This window comes from Gallus gallus, chromosome 2, assembly GCF_016699485.2.
Source record: "Gallus gallus isolate bGalGal1 chromosome 2, bGalGal1.mat.broiler.GRCg7b, whole genome shotgun sequence".
Classification (NCBI taxonomy): Eukaryota; Metazoa; Chordata; class Aves; order Galliformes; family Phasianidae; genus Gallus; species Gallus gallus.
The window spans coordinates 122,451,142-122,474,665 of NC_052533.1; the positions used below are offsets into that span (position 1 = coordinate 122,451,142).

A 23,524-nucleotide genomic window follows, 5' to 3' on the forward strand; every position below is an offset into this window, starting at 1 on the left:
CTGCGAGCCGTTTGGCGCCCGGCCGGGCCCGACGCGGCTCCGCGGCGGGAGGATCGCGGGTTATAAGCGGACCTCTCTCTCTCCGCCCCCGAGCGAAGTCTCCCTCCGCCCCCGCCCGCGCTCCCCACCCCTTCCTCCGGCCGCGGAGAAGGGCATGGAGTTCGCGGGAGCCTATAAAAGCCCCTGACAGCCCGCCGAGGCCACGGCGTTGCGATAGCCGACGGAGCCGGGCCGGCGCACCATGTCCCATCACTGGGGGTACGACAGCCACAACGGTGAGTGTGGGGCACGGCGGGACGCCTTTGCCTGCCGGCCGCCCCGGGAAGCAGCGCCGCGGCTCTGCCGTTCCCTGAGCTCGGAGGCGCTTCGGTTTTGCTTCTGTAACCTTGAGATGCCACCTGCGCCTGAGCGGCGCGCCGAGCATCCTCTGCGTTCCGACACGCGGGGATGGTGCACAGGGTGGAACCCAGCCCGGAGGAACCCGGCTGCGTTCCCCTCATCTCGGGGACTGCCCCCGCCTCGCTCCCCGAGCGGGTTTTCCCCTCAGCCGTACAGGTGCCGCGGACGTCACGCTCCGCAGAGCGGTACCTCTCTGACCCCCGAGCCCTGAGCCGCCCCGCGCTCTCTTGCAGGACCCGCGCACTGGCACGAGCACTTCCCCATCGCCAATGGGGAGCGCCAGTCGCCCATCGCCATCAGCACCAAAGCCGCCCGCTACGACCCCGCGCTGAAGCCCCTCAGCTTCAGCTACGATGCCGGCACGGCCAAAGCCATCGTCAACAACGGGCACTCCTTCAACGTGGAGTTTGACGACTCCTCCGACAAGTCAGGTGAGCGCATCCGTGTGTGCGTGCGGCCAGAGCGCGACGCTGTCGCTAATGCTGCTATTAATGCTAAGCATCTACTGGAGCCGCAGGGTTTCTTTTTTATTAAAAATACATATATGTTGTAAAACTGAGCTCCTCTTAGAAGAACGCTATGGCTGCCTGACCTGCCCTACTCTAAACTCAGTAGAAGTGAACTCTACCTTTGCAGTTAATTAAGGAGGATTTGGGCATGGGCTTGGATGGGAAGGAGGAAGAAGGGAAAAAAAAGATGGATTATGAGAACAGTTATAGGCATAGCTCATCATAAGCTACTGAACAAATGGTTAACGGGGAGGCAAAAGGCACCACTGGAGGAAACGGGCTGTAGAATAACAGAGGATTACAGTTACCAACATGGAGCAGAAATAGTTTGGAAATAGTTTCTTTGGTTACCAAAATATTATTTCATATTTCTGAAGCCAGTATGCTCCCAGGTTAGTACAGAAACAGAGAAATGATTAGGAAATACCTCTTTGTTCTCCTGTAACTTAAACAAAAATCCCTGACGTTTCTTGACTGAAGGCTTTCTAGATAAAGACAGTGTATACCCGGCTCATTCCCACAAAGTTTGCAGGCAGGCAGCTGATCCGCCGTGTCCCATGGCTCACTGTGCTGTGCAGTGTGGTTCAGCACCGTGTCCTGCAAACCCCACAGTAACCCTGCTGGAGGGAATGGCCCCATCGGTGGGCAAAGGGAATCTAAGGCACAGCTGCACGGAGGGTTCTGCTGGCTGTCCTTAGTTGTAGTTTTTCCCTTGGCTGGGTTTGCAGAAATCACCTTGCTGCAATGAGTGCACCTCTATTTTTAATTTAGAGAGCAAAGCCAGCCTCACTGTAAGTCACTGCCTTCTCCAGACACTGCCTGATTTAACTTGTGTGAGCTAGTGCCCTGTTTTGCTGAGCGCTTCCTTAGCAGTGTCACTTAGGGAATGGTGCTGGAAACAAACAAACCATGTCTATCAAAAAATGTGGGGTTTTTTTTTTTGCAGATAATACTATATAAAGGTATGTCAGACAGCACTGCACTGAGAATTTGTATTTCAGTTGTGATCTTTATAATGAACAGTGTTAGTGGGTCAGCTAAGTGCTTCACAGCTGCATAGATACACATAAGCCTATGTATAATTTATTCTGAACTTCTGTATTCATATCTGTATAGCTTTAAAAAACTGAAAAAGAAGGGAAAAAGGTCTTCTGAGTTCTTAGCATTTATTGCTCTGAAGCACTGAGGAGCCGGAGGTGAAGTGCATGTGTTTCTAGCAGTGTTAGGAGGAGTAGATCCCATGAAAGCACAAGGAAGGGATCCTGTTTTCATTCACCGAATCCATGTGAGTTGGCTCTCACTGAGCCCAAGGACGCAGCTCTGGGTCCTCACAGCATAACACAGCTACTGTGTGGTTACTCTGTGTTTGGGTAGGTCTGGGAGGACTGAAAAAGCTAGTTTGTGTCTGGCAACAGGGGAGGGAAAGATGGCAGGAAGGTAAAATCTAAAGAAACATCTATAGGAAAAATTTTCTTTCTGAGAAGTCAGTGCAGAACCAGAACATCTGTGACGGGGATCTTGTGACAGATAAGCAGTGACACCACTCTCAGAGTGGGAGGGCAGAAGATGCAAGTGGGAATGCTCTCAGTGGTTCTGTCAGTGAATCAGAAACTGATGAGTGTTCAGGAAAAAAAGCACTAAGCATCTCTCTGTGAATCCAGGTGAGGGCAGATCCTTCGATATCACACTTCCTATTGAAAATTACAGTGCCCAAAACCTACCTGGCAGCACCCGTAGTGGCTTCATTTGTATGCAGCTAAGTGGGTAACCTACTTTCTTTGCAGAAAATAAAGCTGTCTTTGACTTGTCTGTGCTTGATTCACTCCTGTTCCTGAATTTTGAGACTAACAGTATAATGATCTCTCCAATTCCTGGTTAGACAGCAGTCACAAGGAGAGATTATGCGATGTTCTGTTACGTGTTACAGAAAACATGGGGATAAAATCCTGTGAATATTCCCCCCAGGCTGTAGTGCTTGCTGTCCCATGCAGTAATGTCATGAGCTGTCCCATTGCAGTAGGGAATTATCTGCGGCAGTAGGCGTAAAATGAAGCAATAAGATCATTATTTGTGAATAATCTTCAACACATGAGTAATCACACACAAAGATGTAGATCCGTTCATTAAGAATCTTCAGGCACATAACGAGTGACGCAGCGGCTCTGAGTGTTTTATCACTTCTGCTCTTAAAGGTGTGCAAAAGTAGTTCTTGTTATAAAAGGTACATAGTGAAGATAGGTAAGAAAGCTGAAATGTGTTTGGATAGAAGTCTCTGGAAGCAGTTACTTATTTCAATTCAGAAGATAGTGAATATTAAAATACTGAATAGTAAACACAAGGTCTTACCAGAATGTTCTAAATTTTGATATAAAATATTTTCATAGAATGGCCTGGGTTGAACAACCTGGCTCCAAGCCTCTGCTATGGGCAGGATTGCCCTCCAGATCTAAGTCTATGTCTGTTTGGTATATTACATGTGTGCACGGGAGCTCCTGCCTATATCTGTGGAAAAACTGAGAATTTAAAGGGTAAAAAATAGCATTTCTGAAGATGATATTCCATTCAAAAGAAGCTTTTTCTCCTTTCTGCCTTTTTGAAAATCTCTTTACTAATAGCTGAAGCTCTATAGATGTAGCGCTTGGCCTAGTTTCTAATTAACCATCCCAATAACCTATGCAATTGTCCCTTACAATGATGTTAAAATTATTGTGATCACTTCAGTACTTGACTTTGCTCTACTTTCTTGTTAATGTAGATGTTACTAAGCATGCTTAAAAAAAACCCTATTCCTAAGCAATTACACACAAACCTTCTATTTCAGTTCTTGTAGCACAGCCTTAGAATTTCTTGGGTTATGTGACAGCTGTGGTATTCCCCTTCTAAAGCTGAAGTTGGTTCCTGAAGTCTGTTCCCTTCCTGTTTCACAGTTGCTAGCTGGTAGAATGGATGTATGGGAAGTAAATTGACAACTTGGAATTGCCTCTTTCTAAACACTTCTATTTGCTGAATTTCCATTACTTTCTCTTAGATATATTATTGTCTTCTATCTTGTGTTCTTTCCCTTTTTTTTGGAAGCTTTTCTCAAACATGTAGAAAACAAATAATGAACTTCTGCCTTCAGTTGTTCTTAGTTTCTCTTCTCCTTTTGTTCTTGCTTTTTGAATTCTTATGTCCACTGTCTTGTAGCAAGTGTGAAAGTGCAAGTATTTGTACACAATTTTGTTTAAATTTTTATAACCCAAAGTAAAAGTAAAACCTCTGTATGGTAGAAGTGTCACGAGGAATAGAAATACAGTTTTAGGTTTATCCTCTCTTGTGTACTGGGACACTGGTGCTGATAGCCCCTGACCTTTCATAGTGCACCTTATTCTAGGAGTTTTATAGCAACTGAGGGCTTTGTATCTCATGCAGAGTACCTACATAATCATGTTGTAGTCTGCCGTAAGGAAAACGTGTATTGTGTCATACACTTCAAAAGATGGAAACAACTGGCAACGTCTCAGAGCTCTAAAACCACAGGAAGTGACTGTGCTCAAGCCAGCCTCAAAAGCATGAAAGACAATTTTGAAATATAAGTATTATTCTCACTCTGAGTTCTGTGGGAGACTTCTTGGAGTTGACCTACAGCCTGACATTCAAATGGGAAATGCTCGTAGCAGTGAGCACTGTATTCTGTGTTCTCTGATCACGTGTTTGTGAAAGTCAGCTATTAATTATTCCATAATATTAATTATCCTATAACAAAGATATCACATTTTAGCTGTAAAACCTGTCAGAAGTGAACAGTAACTCTAGTGTGAACCTCTAAAGAGGACCTTACTAAATGTTCACACGCAGAAGTGTCTAGTACAAGTCTCTTGTTTCCTCTTCTTTCCTTGCTGCTGTGCTGGAGATACTGAAGTCCAACACAGGCTCTCAAGTAACTCTGACATTTTTACAGAAATTCAGTCATGATGGAACTTTGCAATTATGGGGAGACCTGGGAAATGAAAATACTTTATTAACCTTGGGACTAGCATTCCTTGGGAGACTTTCAGCAGTCATAATTGATTACTCAATTCTTCTATGATGGGAAATATTAATGAAGATCCTTCAAGTGTCTTGATTTCTGACTCTGTAAACAGACCAATCTATTTTGTTGTATTTGTTGCCAACAGTCAGTACATTAGCAGCGTGTGGTTGGCAGTGGGTTACACTGGAAGTTGTGCCATTGTTGCTCTTTTCCTACACTTCCATCCCAGCAGGTAAACTGAGGAAGAAATGTGTAGATCTGCTGCCTTTAAGGCAAAGGTTTTACGTAAAGTCACTGCCAGGCATCTATTTTTAGGCTTCCCAGCTCTGTGCATGTAACATTAGCTACACCAGAATAATATTGGAGGTTATTGGTATACAGTCACAGCTTGAAGCTCTGCAGTACAGTATGGGCTATGCAATGTCATAACCCATCTGGATCATAAGTCAGGGAACTTTTGGCTCAAGGGGACTGTGTTCAGACACCTGCTTATATGTCACAAGTATTTTTGTGCGCTGCCTGACCAGAAAGTCTGAGGTCCTGGAGTGTGTGTGATCACTGAGTAACTTCACTGTTCAGCTGGTATCAGTAGAAGCTGCAAAGTCTAAGCAGGAAGGTGGTTTGAGTGTAGTGCTTCAAGGAAATAGGAAGGAAAATGATAGGGCTTGAGATCAGTCCCGCTTACTTCAGGCCTTTGTTTCTTTACAGAGCTCAAAAGTACCCCTCCTGACTTTAACCAGCTTGCTTTATTTATCTCTTTCTGTTTATTTATTTACTTGTGCAACCTCTGGGCAGACACTTGTCATGGCTTGTGCATGTCAGAATCCTGTTGACTTCCTTCTGCTCTTCCAGATTCCCTCTCTAGAGGCATTTTTTAGTACAAAACTGAGAGAAACTCTATTTAACAGTTACCAGCTGAGCTAAGAGCCACTTGGCTGCATTACATCTTAAAAAGAAACTTTTTCTAGTGCTAGATTTCACCTTGACTATTCTTCCCAGCCATACTCACACCTTCCTTCACTTTTCTCACCTTCCTTGTATCTCAGTTGTATGAGCACCATGTCCAATGCATAATTTCCAGTACTGTAAGCAAACTCTGAGGTTAGTGTTATAGTTACAACTGTCAGGAATGAAGCCACTTGTTAGTCTTAAGAGAATCTAAATGCTTCCAACTCAGTACTTTGGAAGTCATTGTCAGATTATGTGGGTTGAAAGGTGAAGACTGAATGCTGATCAGGGATTCCCTATAGTGCCTTCTGATACATAAAAAATCTCTCCTAATCCTGAGAGCAATGGGTTTCAACGTGTGAAATGAATAGTACACTTCTTGTACTAGGGATAATACATCATGTGAACAAATAGTTCGTAACATAATGTCAAATTTTCATGTGTTTAGTAGTCCCAGGCTGCATTTATAAATAGTTTAAAGTGTATTCTGTTGTTTTAAATAGCCACTCCTCTTGCCACTTCCCCTTAATTCACTCTCAATGACTAGTGGATGTTTCATTCTTTACAGATATATGAATGCTAACATTTACATGCATACAAGCATTCCCACTTAGATGTTTGTTGGACTCACACAGACAAATGACCTGAAGGGCTGACAAGAAAAGATGTGAATCTGAATGACTTAGGATGGTTAAGCAGGTCAGAGACTTGTCTGGCTGCTGCCCAGTCTGTGCCAAGTAGTTCAGCAGGGCTGAGTTGAAATCACTGAGCAGCTGCTGATACACACGTATGCAGACGTGGTACACTTTGGCAGTTGTTTAATTCTGACCTATCTCTCTGGAACATCCTTGCTACCTTATCAGGCTAGTCCCCCAGCAAGGTCACAGCAGGGCTTTTTTTCTTATGAGATACCAATTACGTAGGTTCTTTTGGTGAAGCTCATTACAGATGTTTTCTGCAAGTGTGTGATCTCTACATCATCCGCTTGCATCCTGTCTTACTCTCCTGCTTGTCATGATACAGTGTCCTAGGAGGAATGTTTGAAAGAGATAACGTAAAGAAGGAAACATCTCGCAAAATGTAATGTTCTGTACTCCACGTTTCATGGAAGTGACAGCTCACCTCAACTGAACCCTTCAGACTGTCAGATGGGGAAGTCCATCCTTGCATAAGAACACAAGGCTAATCCCTGAGCATACTCATAAGAGCCTTTTTATGCCATTAATAGTACATGGTGCTTGAGATGTTTTTCTGCTTTATCTTTGCAGGACCTGTTTTATAGCATACAGATATCTGTGTATATGCAAATGCCTATACAACATTAACATTATAAATATACGCACAATATGTACATTATCTGCACATATCTATAATGCTATGCACGCACATGTCTACTGGAGACAGAAAATCATGGCTTTCGTTATGTCAAAGCAGTCTGTGTTTTGGGCTGTGCTCAAAGGTATATGCTGAACTGTCCTATTGCTAGTCCTGTTTAGTTTGGCGGTATCTCAGTCAGAGCTACCTTTTCTATTTTGAGCTCTTAACATCCATCGTGCTGGAGTGGGCCCATTGTTTCATCTCCTGGAAGGAGTTTTGCTGTCAACGATTTCCATTCAAAGGGCATTTTCTCATTCAGCTTTGTCTCAGAATCATGAACTTTAGAGCAGCGTTTTCTTATCACACCAATCTGCATAACAGGAAGGAATTCATTCTGTCTCAGGAAGCAATCTTATAGTTCAGCCATTTTGATTACTTCTTTGACAAGTTTATTGCTTCAGTGAGATTTATTAGTCTCCTGCCCTGTTACATCCTTACACAGGGAGCTATGGTAATTGCACAGTATTCCCGCCTAACTTAGGGCATGTGACTGCTGCCACTTCCTGAAGAAAAATACAAAGTAGTCCACAGAATATCCTGTAAAGATGCCCTGTTCTGCATGGGAAAAGCAACTGCCCAGTGACAGCCTTTGGGAACAGCAGTGAGGTTGTGTGGCCTGAGTGAGCAGCTGTCCCGGGTGCAGCACAGTGCCCCTTGGTTTCTGTGCATTTCCAAATATCCCATGAGCACATAAAGGAGGCAAAGATAGTTCAACTTCTTTATGACAGAAATCCCACAGACATTAATAGAACCGTTTGTGTGGTTATTTAGCTTTCCAAATTAGCTCTGCTAGTACCTATTTTCACCTAATTTAGAAAATGTTATGAGGTCATATAACAGCAGTGCAATATAATTGCTGGATGTTAGTAATATAACTTCTTCAGTAAGTGGTAGAAGGATGAGAACAGTTACTATTTTTTAATCTAAGCAAAATGGCTCCAAGTCTGTCTCACTGTAATATTTCAAATAACTGTCAAATAGAAGAAAAGCTGCATTTCCAAGCTGTTTTGGATTGCTACGTGCCTGTGGAGACCAGTTTACTGATGTAGATTGAGAATGAAGAATCTATGAGAAACTCGCGTGTTTTCCATGTTGCCCAGTGCTTTCTTTACTCTGCATCTGAAGCTATGCTATAGAACAAAAGGGGACAGACCTACGTCTGTATTTCCAGGGTGGGTTAGAGTAATAGTGAACTCAAAAGTAAGAGGGCTAATGCTGAGGTGCTCAAATACGGATCAGAATTTACCCATCCCTCAAAAAAAGAGGAGGGAAGAGCCAGGCTTCCGTTTTCAGTGGGACCTGATCTGATGTTTGTGTCACATGGACAGGGGTAGGGAAGTTCCCAGTGGAAATGTTGCTCAGATGCTCCAGGAGTTTTTGCTTTACAAAAGCTGGTAGCATTAATTCATGGTACAAAAAAAAAAAAAAAAAAAAAAAAGCCTAACTTGTACTGAAGAAAAAAGGTTCTAATATCTCCACATCTACATTTTAAGTTTAAATGTTAATTCTTTGGGAAGGCTGGAAAATATTAAGGAAAATTAATAACTGCTTAATGGAGGCTAGAATGAGAAGGCCTGTTGTGTAACTAAGACTGTTGAATTTGTATTCATTCATACTAATCTAATTATTACTTTCTTTGAATGCTCTGCTGTGAGACAAAATAAGCTAGTGCTGGATTTGAGAACCACAGAGTGAGAAAAGTAAGCAAAAACTGCAAAGAGACTTTGTGCATCTTTTAAGTTTTATGAAGCTATAGCAAACTTTGTGTAGAAATAACACCGCAAATGGATTTGAGAATATTGCATGGTTCTGCTCTTCAGCATGCTTTCCATTGATTAGTAATGGCAGATTAACCTGTGCTATGCTAGTGCTTCTGAAGGTTGGGAATGGTGAGGCCACGGTCCATTTGTATCTGCAACAAACAGCAAGTCCATTAGCCAAAGGAACTGAAACTCCATGGCATCGTTTTTAAATGAAACATGTTATTGTGTGGATTAAATGATTTTGTGTCAGTAAAGATGTAGCACCTAATTACCTGTTAAAATGGAGCTAGCACACATTGGCAGTAACCATTCTGGAAAAAAAAAACCTCATTCCAATTTGTAGTACTGTGCTTGAAACAGTTGTGCTCCTTGGCATTTAGAACGTATAGAAATACAGGAGTAGAATTAAATATGTGCCTATTCAGTTACTTCAATCAGCCATTCCTCTTCGTATCACATAGTTTGGCAATAGGCAGGGTAAGTCTTGCTCTGTTGGCTATGTACAGTAAAATTGTAAAGACTATAGTGGAACATATATTCACATTTTTCAAACAGAAATGTGTTTTGGCAGACTTCTAAAGTTATTTGCCAGAGAAGGAGCTCTGGGCAAATGCTAAATTTGTCCACTGAACCAAATTCTGCATGTGTAATGCACACAAGTGGAAACTAATGTGTTTCATACATCTTACATCTAAATTTCATGTATCCCAGTTGTTTAGTCAAATGCTCACCACTCTGAGTTCCTCCAAGTATCCACAGCTGTGTTTGTCCATGCTCTTGTATAATCAGAAGAAATCTGAACAGCGACCTTTTCCACTCTGCATTTGGTTTACATTTTCACACCTGCACGTGTGATAGTTCCATATCTAGACTTATTGCAGACTGAGAGGCAAACATCATCTTCACTCCACAGAAACATTTTGTTTGTGGCACGCGCACAGAGCACACGTACATCTAACACCTCATGTCAACACTCTTCTGTCACTTTATATATATATATACATATATATATAATGCACCTATATACAGAAATAGATCTGTAAGATTATAGCTTTTTCAAGTGATATTTTAAAAGTATTTCTGATTTTTAAATATTAGCACCTCAAGGATTTAATAGCGAATTTGAGACACTTTAGAAAAAGCACAAACCTGTGTGAAACCTTGCCTTAATAACTTAGGCATACAGCTCCACTGAACAGAACTATTTGTTATTGTTCCACGCTTTATGCTGCACTGGAGGAGACACTGTCTGTGCCTTCAGCATTTGGCAGTAATGGGGCTTGATCCTGCATATTGTAATGGTGATTGGTCACAGGATAAGTACAAAGTTAAAGTTAACAGGCAGAACCCGGGAGCTTGCTCCTGTGTAATTCAGTGTGTGGCTGGGCTCTCCTCTTACATCAGTCACATCACAGGGATAACATCAGATAGCAGGGAGCATAAGTTAATGCCTCATTTCCAAACCAAACTTAAAAAAATAAAAATAAAAAATGGCTTCTGCAGCATTGCTGTTCTCACCCCCATTATGTTATCCTAATTCCTGGGGAGAAAAAGATGGGATAGGCAGAGCTGGATCTTTGCAATGCCTTGTGCTGTGCCCAGCACCTTCCCTTGCATCTGCCCGAGTGTTTGGGTTTAATTTGGAGTCAAATGTATTTTACTTGATCCAATTCACCACAGGATTTGCAGGATTTGCCTTAATGGATAAACTGCCCAAAATGAGGTATTAGAGTATGTTATTAAGTTAAATATGATTTGGTCTTCAGGTGTACTTTCTCAGAATAACCTTATGTAGGGCTAGTCTTTTTCTTGAACTTTTTATTTATCTGGTGACAGAAAAGTTACATCCTTAACTCTACCTGTAATACTAGCATGCTTAATTGCTGATGACACTCACTGTAAAGTCACTTATGGTTTTATATGTTTGTTATTGACTTGGGCTTTTTGCAGCAGCGTACCATTGAAGACAGCCTGGAGTAGCATGGCAGCATGCAGAGCAGTGAACTAATTCACTTGGGAAACTTGAGTGGATGTTCCAGTCTGAAGTGAGACTTGATAGCAAATGTTCCAGGAGGTGCTAATGGAGGCTCTTTGCTTTGCAGTGCTGCAAGGAGGAGCGCTGGATGGAGTCTACAGGTTGGTGCAGTTTCACATTCACTGGGGATCCTGTGAGGGCCAGGGCTCTGAGCACACTGTGGATGGCGTGAAGTACGATGCAGAGGTATGATGTGCTTTGCCTTTCCAGTATTCTTACCTAATGAGTATTTTGATTTTCACCTTCCACTCTGGTAGTAATAGCTCTACAAACCTTCACGGGGCAAGAGACTGTGGGGGTTACCATGGAAGATTTTGGTGCAGTGCCATATTAGGATCAGCCCCTTGCAAATCATAGAATCATAGAATTGCTCAGGTTGGAAAAGACCTTCAAGATCATCAAGTCCAACCACAACCAAACTGTACTACCCAACTCTAACAACCCTCCACTAAATCATGTCCCTGAGCACCACGTCCAAATGGTTTTTAAACATATCCAGGGATGGTGACTCAACCACCTCCATGGGGAGCCTATTCCAGTGCTTAACAACCCTTTCTGTAAATAAGCGTTTCCTGATATCCAAACTAAACTTACTCTGGTGCTACTTGAGGCCATTTCCCCTTGTGCTGTCACCAGTGAGAAGACACCAACTCTGCTCTCGCTGTAAGCACCTTACAGGTATTCTAAGGTCTCCAAAGATAATACAGAGGTTAGAAATGAATGACTGCTGTGAAATACCTTTTTAACCCTTCCATAAATGCACACATTGACTGAACATGACTGCTGTTTGAATGGTCAGGTAGAGGGAATGGCCCCACAAATTTATCAGCTTTGATGCTTTTTCCTAAGATAGGATTCACTTTAGGCATATCCAGAAAAAATCCTGCCATTGCCTCACATCTGTTCACAATAACATAATTACTTGTTTAACTCGAGTTGCAGATGTTGGGAAACAGCCATAAGAACTAAATAACATTGAAATAAAAAATAAAGGAGCATCCTTGTTTATGTGGCCTGGATACTCTTGTGATATCTTTTTCAAAGGCTTTCCATGAAAGGGCTGGATAGTTCATTGACATTTTTTTTTCTGTTTTTTTGTTGTTGTTGTTTTCTGTTTTTGTCAGAACTATATTTAATGTCTTCTCTATCTGTACACTGCAGGACCATGTCTTTGTATTGATAAGAACTCATGAATACCTGGCTATATTAGAAGTACTGTGTCAAAATCCTGTGGGCTGTGTGTAGGAAAAACTCATTGTAAAGATAAGAGGAGTTTTACCAGACTAAAAGCAGGAAGATACAGCCCACAGTTTGCATTTAAAACTCATCTGGGAGCAAGAGTCAGAAGCAAAATAAAATGCATGACAGAAATCTCTTTGCATAAACGAAACTTCAAAGTTAATGAATTATGTAACAAATTCTTAACTGTACACAAAAGTTTTAAATCTCAGCAGTAAAACACCATCTGCTCTTAATGTTTAATAAATTACTTCCCTGCATCCTCATTTGTAAAATATTATGGATGGAATATAATTTTCACAGTGCTCCATGTTTTCTTATTCCTAGCTTCATATTGTTCACTGGAATGTAAAATATGGCAAATTTGCTGAAGCTCTGAAGCATCCTGATGGTTTGGCCGTCGTAGGCATCTTCATGAAGGTTAGTTAAACTTCTTTTTCTATTATTTGTGTTAGTGTAGTATGTTCACGATGTTGCATGTGGAATCAGGAGCCCAAAGCATAGAATAAAGCAGTGTTATTTTATACCCCATAAGGCCAGAGCAAGTCAGATGACGCTTCACATTCTTGATTTTCTGTACATAAAAAACCTGCACACCTACAGTGGAGTATGGCTGTCATCTGTCACTGTGATGACCCTACAGCAGCATGCTTGTCTCCATCATCGTGGCACTGCTGTGACTTGGACAGTGAAATGATTTGCATTAGTGACCAAGTAGTATGTATATGAATCTGTAGTAAGACCAGCCTAATTAACAACTATTTTAATTTCCCTGCTATTGTTAAATGTCCAGAGCATTTCATATCAGCCAAATTGTCTTCACAGCTACTTGAGGAAGGTGATTGTAACCCAACTGTGTACACTCCATCCTGGCCTCACTGTCTTCTATTAGGAGGGTCACTTCAATGAAAAAATAGCAGCTCACATCCAAAAATAAACCCACATGCTGTAAATTGAAATAATTTTATTCTGACCAGTGTCCTCAGCTGACCTATTTGTGCTGTCAACTGGCTTGATTTTTAGGGAGACAGTTGCAGTCACTTCTGCTTAATATTCCTGTTACGTAATGAAATGGTGCTTTGAAAATGTGCTACAAAATGTGTCCTTGAGAATTGTAACAGAAAACTAAGGTGTTGTGAAACTGCGCCATTAAGTTTTTTTCATGCTATTTGTGTTACAGGTAGGGAATGCCAAACCTGAAATACAAAAAGTTGTTGATGCTCTGAACTCCATTCAAACCAAGGTAATATTCTGTGTTGAATGCCACCAGACACAACCATTTGTTCTAGAAAGTAGATTCTCTACTTTCATGTCCACTGTGTGTATGAGAGTAAAACCATATCATCAGCACAAATGCTCCTGTAATCGTTAAAGCCAAAGATGTTCAAAGTAAGTTAGGGTAGAGGGCAGGTAATTTGTATCTGTGACTGCATGTATTTGTCTTTCAGCTGCATTGAAACCTGTAAGGTAAGGATAATCTTCCAGACAAGAAGTTTGATCAGGATAAAAACTGGGGAAAAAATTAGCCTTTTGTATTTTAAATACTGTATAAAGCATATATGGGATCTTAATGTGCTGAGTAATTGGAAACTAGAGATATTTATTTAGTAATTAAGTACCATCATTGTGGATAAAGGCCTTTGCCAGCAAGATCCACAGATGGAAAAGGTAAAGAACAAGACTACCCTGTCACCTTTGTCATTGGTCTCCATTTGACATAAATGGATGTTGCCATTTACTTCATTGGACAACAGGTTTCTCAGTTTCTGTATTCCCAGTGTATACTGTGTCTGAAATCTCATTATTCCTTCCAGTAAGATCAAGTCATATCTGCAAGGAAAAGCCCATAAATTCAACATTTGAAATGCTGAAATGTCTTGACTGTCCTAAAAAATAACGAATATAGTGCTGAACGTACATAATGCCTGTACTGTAAGAGGTACTAACCCTGTATGCCCAACCCAGTTTCTCCCTTCATCCAAAATATAGAGCTTCTGTAGAAGACTTCACTGTGACGAGCCCAGTGTTTGTATGTTGTCACTTCCTTGACAATAGTCTGCCTACCTTCCTTACTGCAGGGGAAACAAGCTTCTTTCACAAACTTTGACCCTACTGGACTGCTGCCTCCATGCAGAGACTATTGGACGTACCCTGGCTCCCTGACTACTCCACCACTGCATGAATGTGTGATTTGGCATGTTCTGAAGGAGCCCATCACTGTCAGCTCTGAGCAGGTAGCTCTCTGGGATAGTGCCAATTGTATTGATTGCTTTAATTCAGTCCTCCAAGTGGTCCTTGAAACGGCTTGCCTTTTTCTGGCAAGCTCTGCTTCTTTATGTAGAAGTGGAGGTTGATGTAAAATGAAAGATTGTCCTCCATTTGGACAAAGTCCAGGCAATGTGAAGAGTTTTAAAAATTTAATCAAGTTGGGGGTGCTGTGTTGTTTAAAAAAAAAAAGTAGGAAATAAATAGGTGGAATGCATGAAAAGACTATTTGCATGTATAGAGAAATGCTAGTGTGTACTGTGAGCATCAACACGTTTGCTGCACATGCACAAGTCACCTGTCTGTGTGTACTTGCCCTGAAAATAGCAGGTTTACCATGTTTTAGAAGGGCATTCATTCTGCATCTGCAGTAGTGTACTGTAAGTCTGTAGCTGATTTGTTGATTTTTGAGATCTTCGAGCACTTCTAGGATATGCAGAATTCCTCTTACAAGGGCTGTTCATCACAGAACAGACTGGGAAATCCCATGCATAACTGTAACAATCCTAACTGCCTTCTTAGGAAAAGAGAAAACTTGCAGATTCCAGAAGTCATCTGTCTAAGAGTCCCATTTTCTGTTGTGCAACTTGAGGAGGATGCAGCCTTTCTTGTGGGAAGGGGTTCATTCAGACTAAATCAGTCCTGGCCCGAGGTTTCTGCACATCCATTAATGAAATTACAAAGAGGCAAGATTCTATCCTGGGGTTTGCATCTGTGTGCTCAGAAGATATAAATAAATCTGGAGCCTATAAATATAAACCAGTCCTGAAGGTCTTTAGTTTACCCTTCAAACTCTTAAGTCCCTTTATGTATGGTAGCCATGCTAGAACCATATGCATAATTCTAGGGGTTTTACTCAGCTGATGAGAAAGTTTAGCTGATCCGTTGTGGGGCATAACATAATAAAGGATAGAATATATGACAAGGAAGAATTGTTGGAAATGGTAATCAGTGCTATTATTACTATTAATAAGCTGTAACTTTTAAGGGAGCATTAAGGTTAATGCAATGCTGGTTATGGATGGTGATGTTTCTCTTAGTCGTTAGTGCTGGTGAAAGTTGTAGTTGAGCCTCATGGATCGGGATGATGATACATAATTCAGATAGTCCTGCTGCAATGAGTATGCATTTGAGGATGTTTGTGCCTTTTCCCGCAGATGTGCAAACTCCGTGGCCTTTGCTTCAGTGCTGAGAATGAGCCGGTGTGCCGCATGGTGGACAACTGGCGCCCATGCCAGCCTCTAAAGAGCAGGGAAGTCAGAGCTTCCTTCCAGTAACCTCAGCGATGAGTGTGTTAGAAACTGCTGTGTTTGCGAGGAACCCTTTTTGCTAAGCACAAATCAAACCTTTGCCATGTGTGCCCTGGCAACATCTTGTCTCCCATATTCATTCTCTCTTTCGCTCTGCATCTAAAATGCCAGCTAATGAAATGTGAAAGGCTCTTGGCCAAACAGGAAGGGGTTCTTCATGTGTGGAGCTGGGGAAAACCTGAGGGGGGCTGTGTGCATTTTGATGACTTACTGCGACTGACATTTTGGAAAAAACAAAAACAAACAAAAAAAAACTATATTGGCTGTTTGGGAGAGCATATGGTGAGAGCAAAATAAGCCATTCTGAGAAACCTCATCCACTGGTGTGATAGTACACATAACTAATGATAACTTGAAGCTTTGTGAAAAGCACAGGAAAACAAAATATAGGTATAGTATAGGAAAAAAAAAAAGTATATTGAGAAGGAAAAGTAAAATGAATACTGAGAATTAGACTTAGATATTAAGAAACTGACATGTAAATATTTTGAAGACCATTTTGCATTTTTACCCATGCTATCAACAACCTTGATCGTCTTCATGGTAGTGTGTTGGTTTTTTTAATTAAAAATGTCCTAAATTAAGTATTATCTTTTGAAGTTATTACTGTAGAGTACAAAATATCTTTTCACTGAAATAATATATGCTCTAATTTAAGGGGGAAATAAAATTGTATTTTAGATAACTTCTCTAATAAATCTATACTTATATTTTTGCTTCCAAGTTGTTGTTTAATTCAGAAAAATAGTTACTAATCTGTTCACATCATTGCATACTAAACATTATTAATAAACATTTAGTATATAAGGAGTGAGGTTTCAATGACACTGGAGATTAATGCAAAATGATATGGATGTATTAGAAGATTTCCTAAGTCGTTCTCTGCTAGACAGCAGAAGGAAGTATTAGTTCTGAGCAACCCTTGCAAATTGTCAATGAAGTTGATTGCATAATAAAAGATCCCCTTGCAGGAATTTTGAACAACATTCATCCTGTTGAACAAGCTTCTCCCAAACTGGTTGCATAAATGTTGCCCTTATGTGACAGCCCCAAAACAAAGTGCCTCATCTTTATGCAGAACATTTATGCAATGTGTTTCTCCAACAAGAACAAATCCTTTCAAGACCATGTCCCCAGAGTTTGATGTTTAGCCTCACAGCATCATATTGTATGAATAATTTCAATAGAAGAGCTTTCAACAGAAAAACTGCAGATAGAACAGTAATGTTACTGGCATCTACTTCTTGTTTTTCATGAACACATTCATAGTAGATACTTAAATATAAATCTGTTCTTCACACAGGATCCAAGCAATACCGTAAGGGGTCTCTCCTTCCCAGGCTCGTAGGTGCTGTGAGAAAAGCCATCTTCAAATTTCTCATCTGTTTAGATTCTCTTACTTGCTTTTAAGGCAATGCATTGATGAGCTTCCTATCGTATCAGGGATCACTGTAATTTATAAAATGTCAGCTGGGTGGGCTAGGTCCTGAAACACCCGGGATCTTGGAGCGTGTGAGATGAGAATGAGGCCTTCTCAGGGTGCACCCACAAATCTTCAGAAAATTCCGCCAAATTTCCTCTGTGAAATGCTTTCCAATTTAAAAACAAACAACCAAACAAAATCCCAAAGCAAACAAACAAACAAAAAAACCAAAGGTCAACCTTCCTTCACCATATGTCATTTGTTCCAACTTCAGCTTTTCTGAATGGAGCTCTGGAAGTACTCTTCCCTACCTACAACTGTGTTGAATAATTCAGGATTTTTTGTGTTGGTTGACCTTTCTGACTGTCGCTCACAGTTCTGAGTACCATATTTACACTCTTTAAAATTGCAGGGGATGTTACACCTCTAAAAATTAGAATTATAGATCCAACACATTCTGGTTTAAAGCTGCTGAAGTAAGCTGGCAGGAAACATCTTACAGAGTCACAGGGTGACTGAGGTTGAAAGGAGCATCTGGAGGCCATCTGGTCCAACCTCTGCTTGTCTCTACCTCTATAGATGGAGAATTAGAGGCTTATGACCCAGTTATTTCAGAAAGTTTGCTGAAAGTGCAAAGTGCTCATTTGCTGTCACAAAAGTTATCTTTATTCCTGGAATTTTGCATATAAGCTAGAACTTGCTTTCAAAGGTGGCAACCCTGCTCTCTGCATAATGATTACATGTTATGTTACTCTCAAAATGTGAGAGCTCCAGATTTTCAAATTTGAATTCACGCCTTGACAGCTGTGACATCCTAACTATTAGGTAATAAGACTCCTTGAGAGGTGGTGTTCTTACCAGGCTAGTGAGCGTGAGAAGTTCACAAACAATGTGAACTTCTGCCTAAAGGCTAGGGTAAAAACTGGGAATGCCTATGAAGTTCTAACCACTGCTGCAATTAAAAAAAAAAAATCATATTCCACACCCCAAAAATGAGACTGTGACTTGAATCAGCCCTCTCTTCCATTGTTGACAGAGGCCACTATGCTGGGATGTTACATACTTCTGCATTTTTTCATCCACTCCAATTTTTGCTCTCTTCCAATGGTCCAGTGAAGATCTCATATACATACTGGCTTACCAAAGACAAAACTAAGGAAAGCTGTTCTCAACTTTGTGTCCAGGACAGTACCCTGGAAACAACAAGTCTAAAAATCCATCAGGAAGAGGTCTGTGTTGCATACACTGGGCGCTGAGCAACTGAAGAAAAAGTGATTCCCATCATTATTCTCTGATAATATTTGGTATGTGGTCCAATGACATAGGTATGCTCTAAGCATATGGTCAGCACCTGCAGGAGGAAAGAGATCAGCCTCACTGAGTCCATCTGGAATGGACTTCAAGTACAGTCAGCTGCTCAGAAGTATCTAGATTCAAGTTGGAGCATGTGGAGAAGCACAACATTAGACATAATGGGTTTTTGTTATTGGAAACATAGACAGCTCTACTGTGTGGCCACTTGTTGAGGTCAGGTCATCCCAGCCAAGGCGGGGAGAGCATCTACATTTAGAGTAACTGAACAAGCTACCTGAAGTAATCCACAGCATGAATTTACAGCCCAGGAACGCTTCTATTGTGTTTCTTTAGGTCAACGAGCGAGAGCATTAAGCCACATAACAGTCACTGTACCGTTGGAGAGTCATGAGAAGCAGTGCTGTGCAGCTAGCCCTGATATTTATGCAACGACAGCTTTAGTCAGATGTGGGTATAGGTAAATAGACTGCAGCTCAGCATCCACCCACACCCTTAGCTATTATAATGCTATACATCCAAGTATTCCTGTCCCAGCTGGAATTCCAATATCAATGCTTGGATACCTGCTAAATTTTATGGTGAGTGTTATCTGCTTCTGACTTAATGTTTAAGTGAAAATTGGTAATCCTTGTCTCCATACAGTAACAGCTCACTGTCTTACATTCTTTGTGACGTGGGTTGAAATTCCACCCTCCCACTCTCAAAGGTGTTTGTTTTTGTTTTAATACATAAAGCAAAGCAATAACAGCAATAACCATTATTTTCTTTAAAATCCTCCTGGAGTGTGCCTTCCTCTAGGACTCATAAGAAACCAACCTGAAGAGGATGTGGAGCAGAAGAGACTGTAGGTCAGGGGCACGTGTACACTGATGCCTGTGGAACAACTCAGTCATATTGCATAACTGACCGAGTTCAAGATGGGTGCTGTTCTAGGGAGTTACTGCTGCAAAAAACCTGCTTCTTACAAGGCTTGCAAGGTAGCTTCTCTAGGCCAACATGATGAATCATACACCACGAATGAGGCCACTGTAGTTGTTTTCTAAAGCGATCTGCAAGAAAATAGGCATGTCTTGAGTGAAAGAATGGACAACTCATTTTCTCTAACTATTTATCATCGTAGCAGATTGTGCTTGTCAGTTGTATTTGTCACGTGATACCTTTGTATCACACCAAAAATCAGCTCACTGGGGTAGGAATACTAAGTGTGTTTTTTGAAGGAAAGTGAAGGTAGAAAGAGAGTCTGATTTGCATGAAAGCAAGTAGTTTTGAAAATGTGCTTCCATGTTTTCCCATTTGTTCTAATCAAATTTGTCATGCTTCAAGGTTGCTCCCTAAGTAATGAGTAATGGCAAAGACAACCAAAATCAGCTATACATTTATCATCTTGTTTTCAAGAGCTTATTTACCTGGAACATTGCCAGCGCTGTATGAAGTACTTCTGTGCTGAACTAAGCAGTGCAAGCTGGTGTTTGTAAGACACCTGTGTGGTCCATCAGGGAACACTCTTCATTTTTATTTTTTATTTTTTTTAATGGATAATCTTTGAGAACTTCCCCCAGAAATCCTCTCAAAAATCTTCTCCAGCATAAGACAATATGTAGGCTGCTCACAAATTCACAGTTTGCATTTGGACTCTAGCTCAATGGGTAGTGTTTTCAAGGAAGATGTATATGCTAAGGCCGACTCAGAGATGAAGAGAGTAATGTCCCTAACATTCATAATCCATTTCCAGAATGATGAGTTGAATTAGATAAGCATGACTGGCACCATCCAGCTCTTCCTGACCTTTATTTTCCTTCATTGTTGACTTATATAAAGAAGTTATAATTAGACCTTGGAACTGTTTCACAGCAGACCTAACAACCACTCGAACATAACAATCAGACCTATTAAAACTGGGAAATTGTTTATGGATCTGTAGTGAAAAGACCACTTCCATCATAGACCAGAAGCTGATATTTTATCCAGTGTAGCTAATCGTGCTACTGTCAGGTAGGTAGCTCTGATTAAAGGGAAATTTACTTAGAAGAAGAAAGGAAAAAAAAAAAAAAAGAAGGTTCATGTGTTGATTTGAAGCCATAAGATACCACTTTGATGGAGGAAAGAGGGAAGCATGTTCCATTGCAAACTGTTCATTTTGCACAGTTTGTGATCTTGTCTCGCACTTGTCTGCCAACTCCATGTGTTAGAACATTTCATGATTTCTCCACTGCTATTTCTAAGGGTTGGATGTGTCCTAGATTGACATGGGCGGGTAGACTGTGATTAGAGATGTTCCCTGGGAGATTAGATAATAATGCCCTGCATGGAGTCCGCAATATTTATAGAAGTCCAAACAGTTTATAGAAGAGTATCATTCACAAAATGACAGCTTTAGGATTTTCTAACCCTTCAAAGAAAAACCCTGCAAGCAACAGCTGTGCCAAGTCTAATATCACAGAAACAAGCAGTGATGGAAGTACAGGCAGTTGCTTTATTGAAGAATTCCCATGGACCCTCTAACATCAGCCACTTCTTCTTCCAAAATACAGCATCTCACACAGGCAGAACCTGGTAGCAGTTGCTTACACTGCATGTTTGATATATTTTTAATCTGTTTTTAACTGGATGCTCCAACCCTGTCTACCTTCTTTCAGTATGATGGCAACGTGTTGAAGGGCAGCCATGCTGCCTTGATGCCACTGATGGTTTGCTCAAGCAGAGCTCAGTGCTAACGTGGTATAGCAGTGCTGCTCCTAATTCCAGAAGAGAGTCAGTTTTGATCAGCAAGGCCATCACTGTGCTGCACCATATTAAACAATACAAATATATCCTCAGGACATTTTGAAAAAGGCAGTACACAAGCACTGTTTTCATAATATTGCATTGTGTATATGTATGACAAGAAGTAGTCTCTTCCCTTTTGACCTCACACCCTAAAACAAAGAAAAACATACAGGCAGTATGTAAGAAACAGGTAGATAGTAGTATTTTCCTCAAAGGGCAGGTTTTAACGAGCCTTGTAATTTCAGTCATTATTCAAGGACATGGAAAATTTGCTGCACAATACCATCCACATTCTTTCAGTGAAGTCCCAGAATCAAATTAAAAATAATCTGTGCGGGACTTGGTACCAACAGAGTCCTCTGACCAGGGATAATGACGATGGAAATAGACAGCATGCAAGGTGGTTCGGAGAGGCATGACAGACATGCCAAGGCTGGCAGCTTTTGCAGAAAGCAGAGATAGACCCTCTCCTGAAAGCTCCTTACAGACCAGAACCAGAAAAAGGCCAGGTCCAAAGGATTAGCTAAGAATAATGTGGGAAGAATCTACCTGTAGGGCACGCCAGTGGAAGAAGTGGGACATGAAACTAGTCAAGGCTCCTCTTTGCTGATCATGTGATGCCCCAAATGTGGAGGAAAATGGAGGTTGGTGGACTGTCCTTCCCCAGCAGGGAAGGACAGTGGTGGTGGAGTATCCTTACCAAAGTGAAGTAGCAAGGATAGCCAAAGACCGTGTTTGTACAAAACTGTGTAGTATCAAAATACTTCTGTGGTTACTCAAAGTCAGGAAAGAACTTCCTCTTTCATCTCCCTAAATTACTCAACAAAGTGACTTGAACTTGATACAGAAAGAACATAAGATAATTTAATGGGATGGTATATCACATGATGCAATCTGGATGATGCATCTCTTCACCACTTTATTAATTGTATTCCTTCAAAAAGGCACAATAAATAATGATATAAATTTCAAATGTCTCTCTTAAGGAATATATTCTTTGAATCCGAATCAAAATTGAAAAGCATTCAGATACTTGCACTTGTCATATCTTTTGTTGGTTTAGACCCATTAATAAACATGACCATAGAAGGAAAACAGATATTAAAGAAATTAGGAACAGCATTTTACAGTAAAAAAAATAGAAAATTAAAACGAAAGAAAAATCATCCTTACTCAGGATGTGTTTCTGGGAGAGATTTGAAAGGACAGCGTTTTGCAGATAAATGAGGGTGGTAAACATCTTTTCCTCCTACTCTCTGTAGAAGTGCATCAGACTCCAGACTCTCCTAAATATTCTGACTAGTAATAAAAGCCATATCCAGATAGCATTTAGAAACTGAGGCGTTTAAAATAATTTTAGAGCCATAAAACAACTTTCAGTGAATGATAAAACTTATAAAATGCAGGAATCCTGGAACAAGCAAAATGTTCCTGGAGTGACTTCCCACGCATCATGCTCTGTTCTGCATATCCTAGTGTTCTCTCTCTCTGGAGAAGAACTCATCACTTCATCAAGGGATGAAGTACACATGGAGGAAGAAATATAGAAAAAGTGAAACCTCTGATGTGATTTATCAGTGACAAATACTTCCATCCATTAATCAGAATTACGTTGTCTTGTCACACTCACTGCATGAGAAAGGCCTGGGGAGTAGAGATAGGAGATTGAACACGTGAAGGTTTGGATGGTTTTTTCCTCTGGGTTTCAGGCTATGGAATTATTCTGAAGAGCAGTTGGAAGGGCACAGAATGGAGAAATCACCTGTAGGAACCATAGATTGACATAACGTTCCCTAAAGACATGAGCATGAAATGAGCACTGCATTACTCCCATTGCCATAGCAGATGCATGGAGAGCTGTTTTCAGGACTTGAACTCCAGGCACTTGCTTTTACTTTACAACCACGGTAGTGGCTGAAGGACAAGAAAGCCATGAGTGGCAGTCCTGCTTTTCAAGGCTGCCAGTTCCCTATAGAGTTAATAGAGAGGTCACCAATGAAGCTTTGGTTATCAGATGGCATCTGCATGGCCTCAACCTCCATGCTAGAGCTTGGGTTTGCAAATAACTTCCGAACTCACACACAGTCTAATAGGTAATGTGGTAAAACTAACCTAGATGAAATCTCTCCATTCATGGATCCAGAGGTGGCTTCTGTCTGACAGG

General features: G+C 41.0%; 1 protein-coding gene across 2 annotated transcripts; it reads left to right on the forward strand.

The window, feature by feature from the left end:
* The first annotated feature begins 202 nt into the window (after window positions 1–202).
* CA2 (carbonic anhydrase 2) lies at window positions 203–16,567 on the forward strand. 2 transcript variants are annotated; one of them, NM_205317.2, is made up of 7 exons: window positions 203–275; window positions 633–830; window positions 11,111–11,229; window positions 12,610–12,702; window positions 13,463–13,525; window positions 14,361–14,516; window positions 15,705–16,567. In NM_205317.2, exons 1-7 carry the CDS (start codon window positions 242–244, stop codon window positions 15,822–15,824), a joined length of 783 nt encoding a protein of 260 aa, NP_990648.1. In that variant the 5' UTR covers window positions 203–241; the 3' UTR covers window positions 15,825–16,567. The 2 variants fall into 2 exon arrangements, with proteins under 2 accessions (NP_990648.1, XP_040532604.1); XM_040676670.2 differs by lacking the exon at window positions 203–275 and having other exon boundaries at window positions 730–8,945.
* Window positions 16,568–23,524: the final 6,957 nt, after the last annotated feature.

Excerpts from the sequence above, each read along its gene's own strand:
- CA2 (NM_205317.2), top strand. The coding sequence starts at position 242 with ATGTCCCATCACTGGGGGTACGACAGCCACAACG. Across the intron at positions 276-632 it reads GGGGTACGACAGCCACAACG|GACCCGCGCACTGGCACGAG; the intron begins GTGAGTGTGGGG and ends GCTCTCTTGCAG. Across the intron at positions 831-11,110 it reads CGACTCCTCCGACAAGTCAG|TGCTGCAAGGAGGAGCGCTG; the intron begins GTGAGCGCATCC and ends TTTGCTTTGCAG.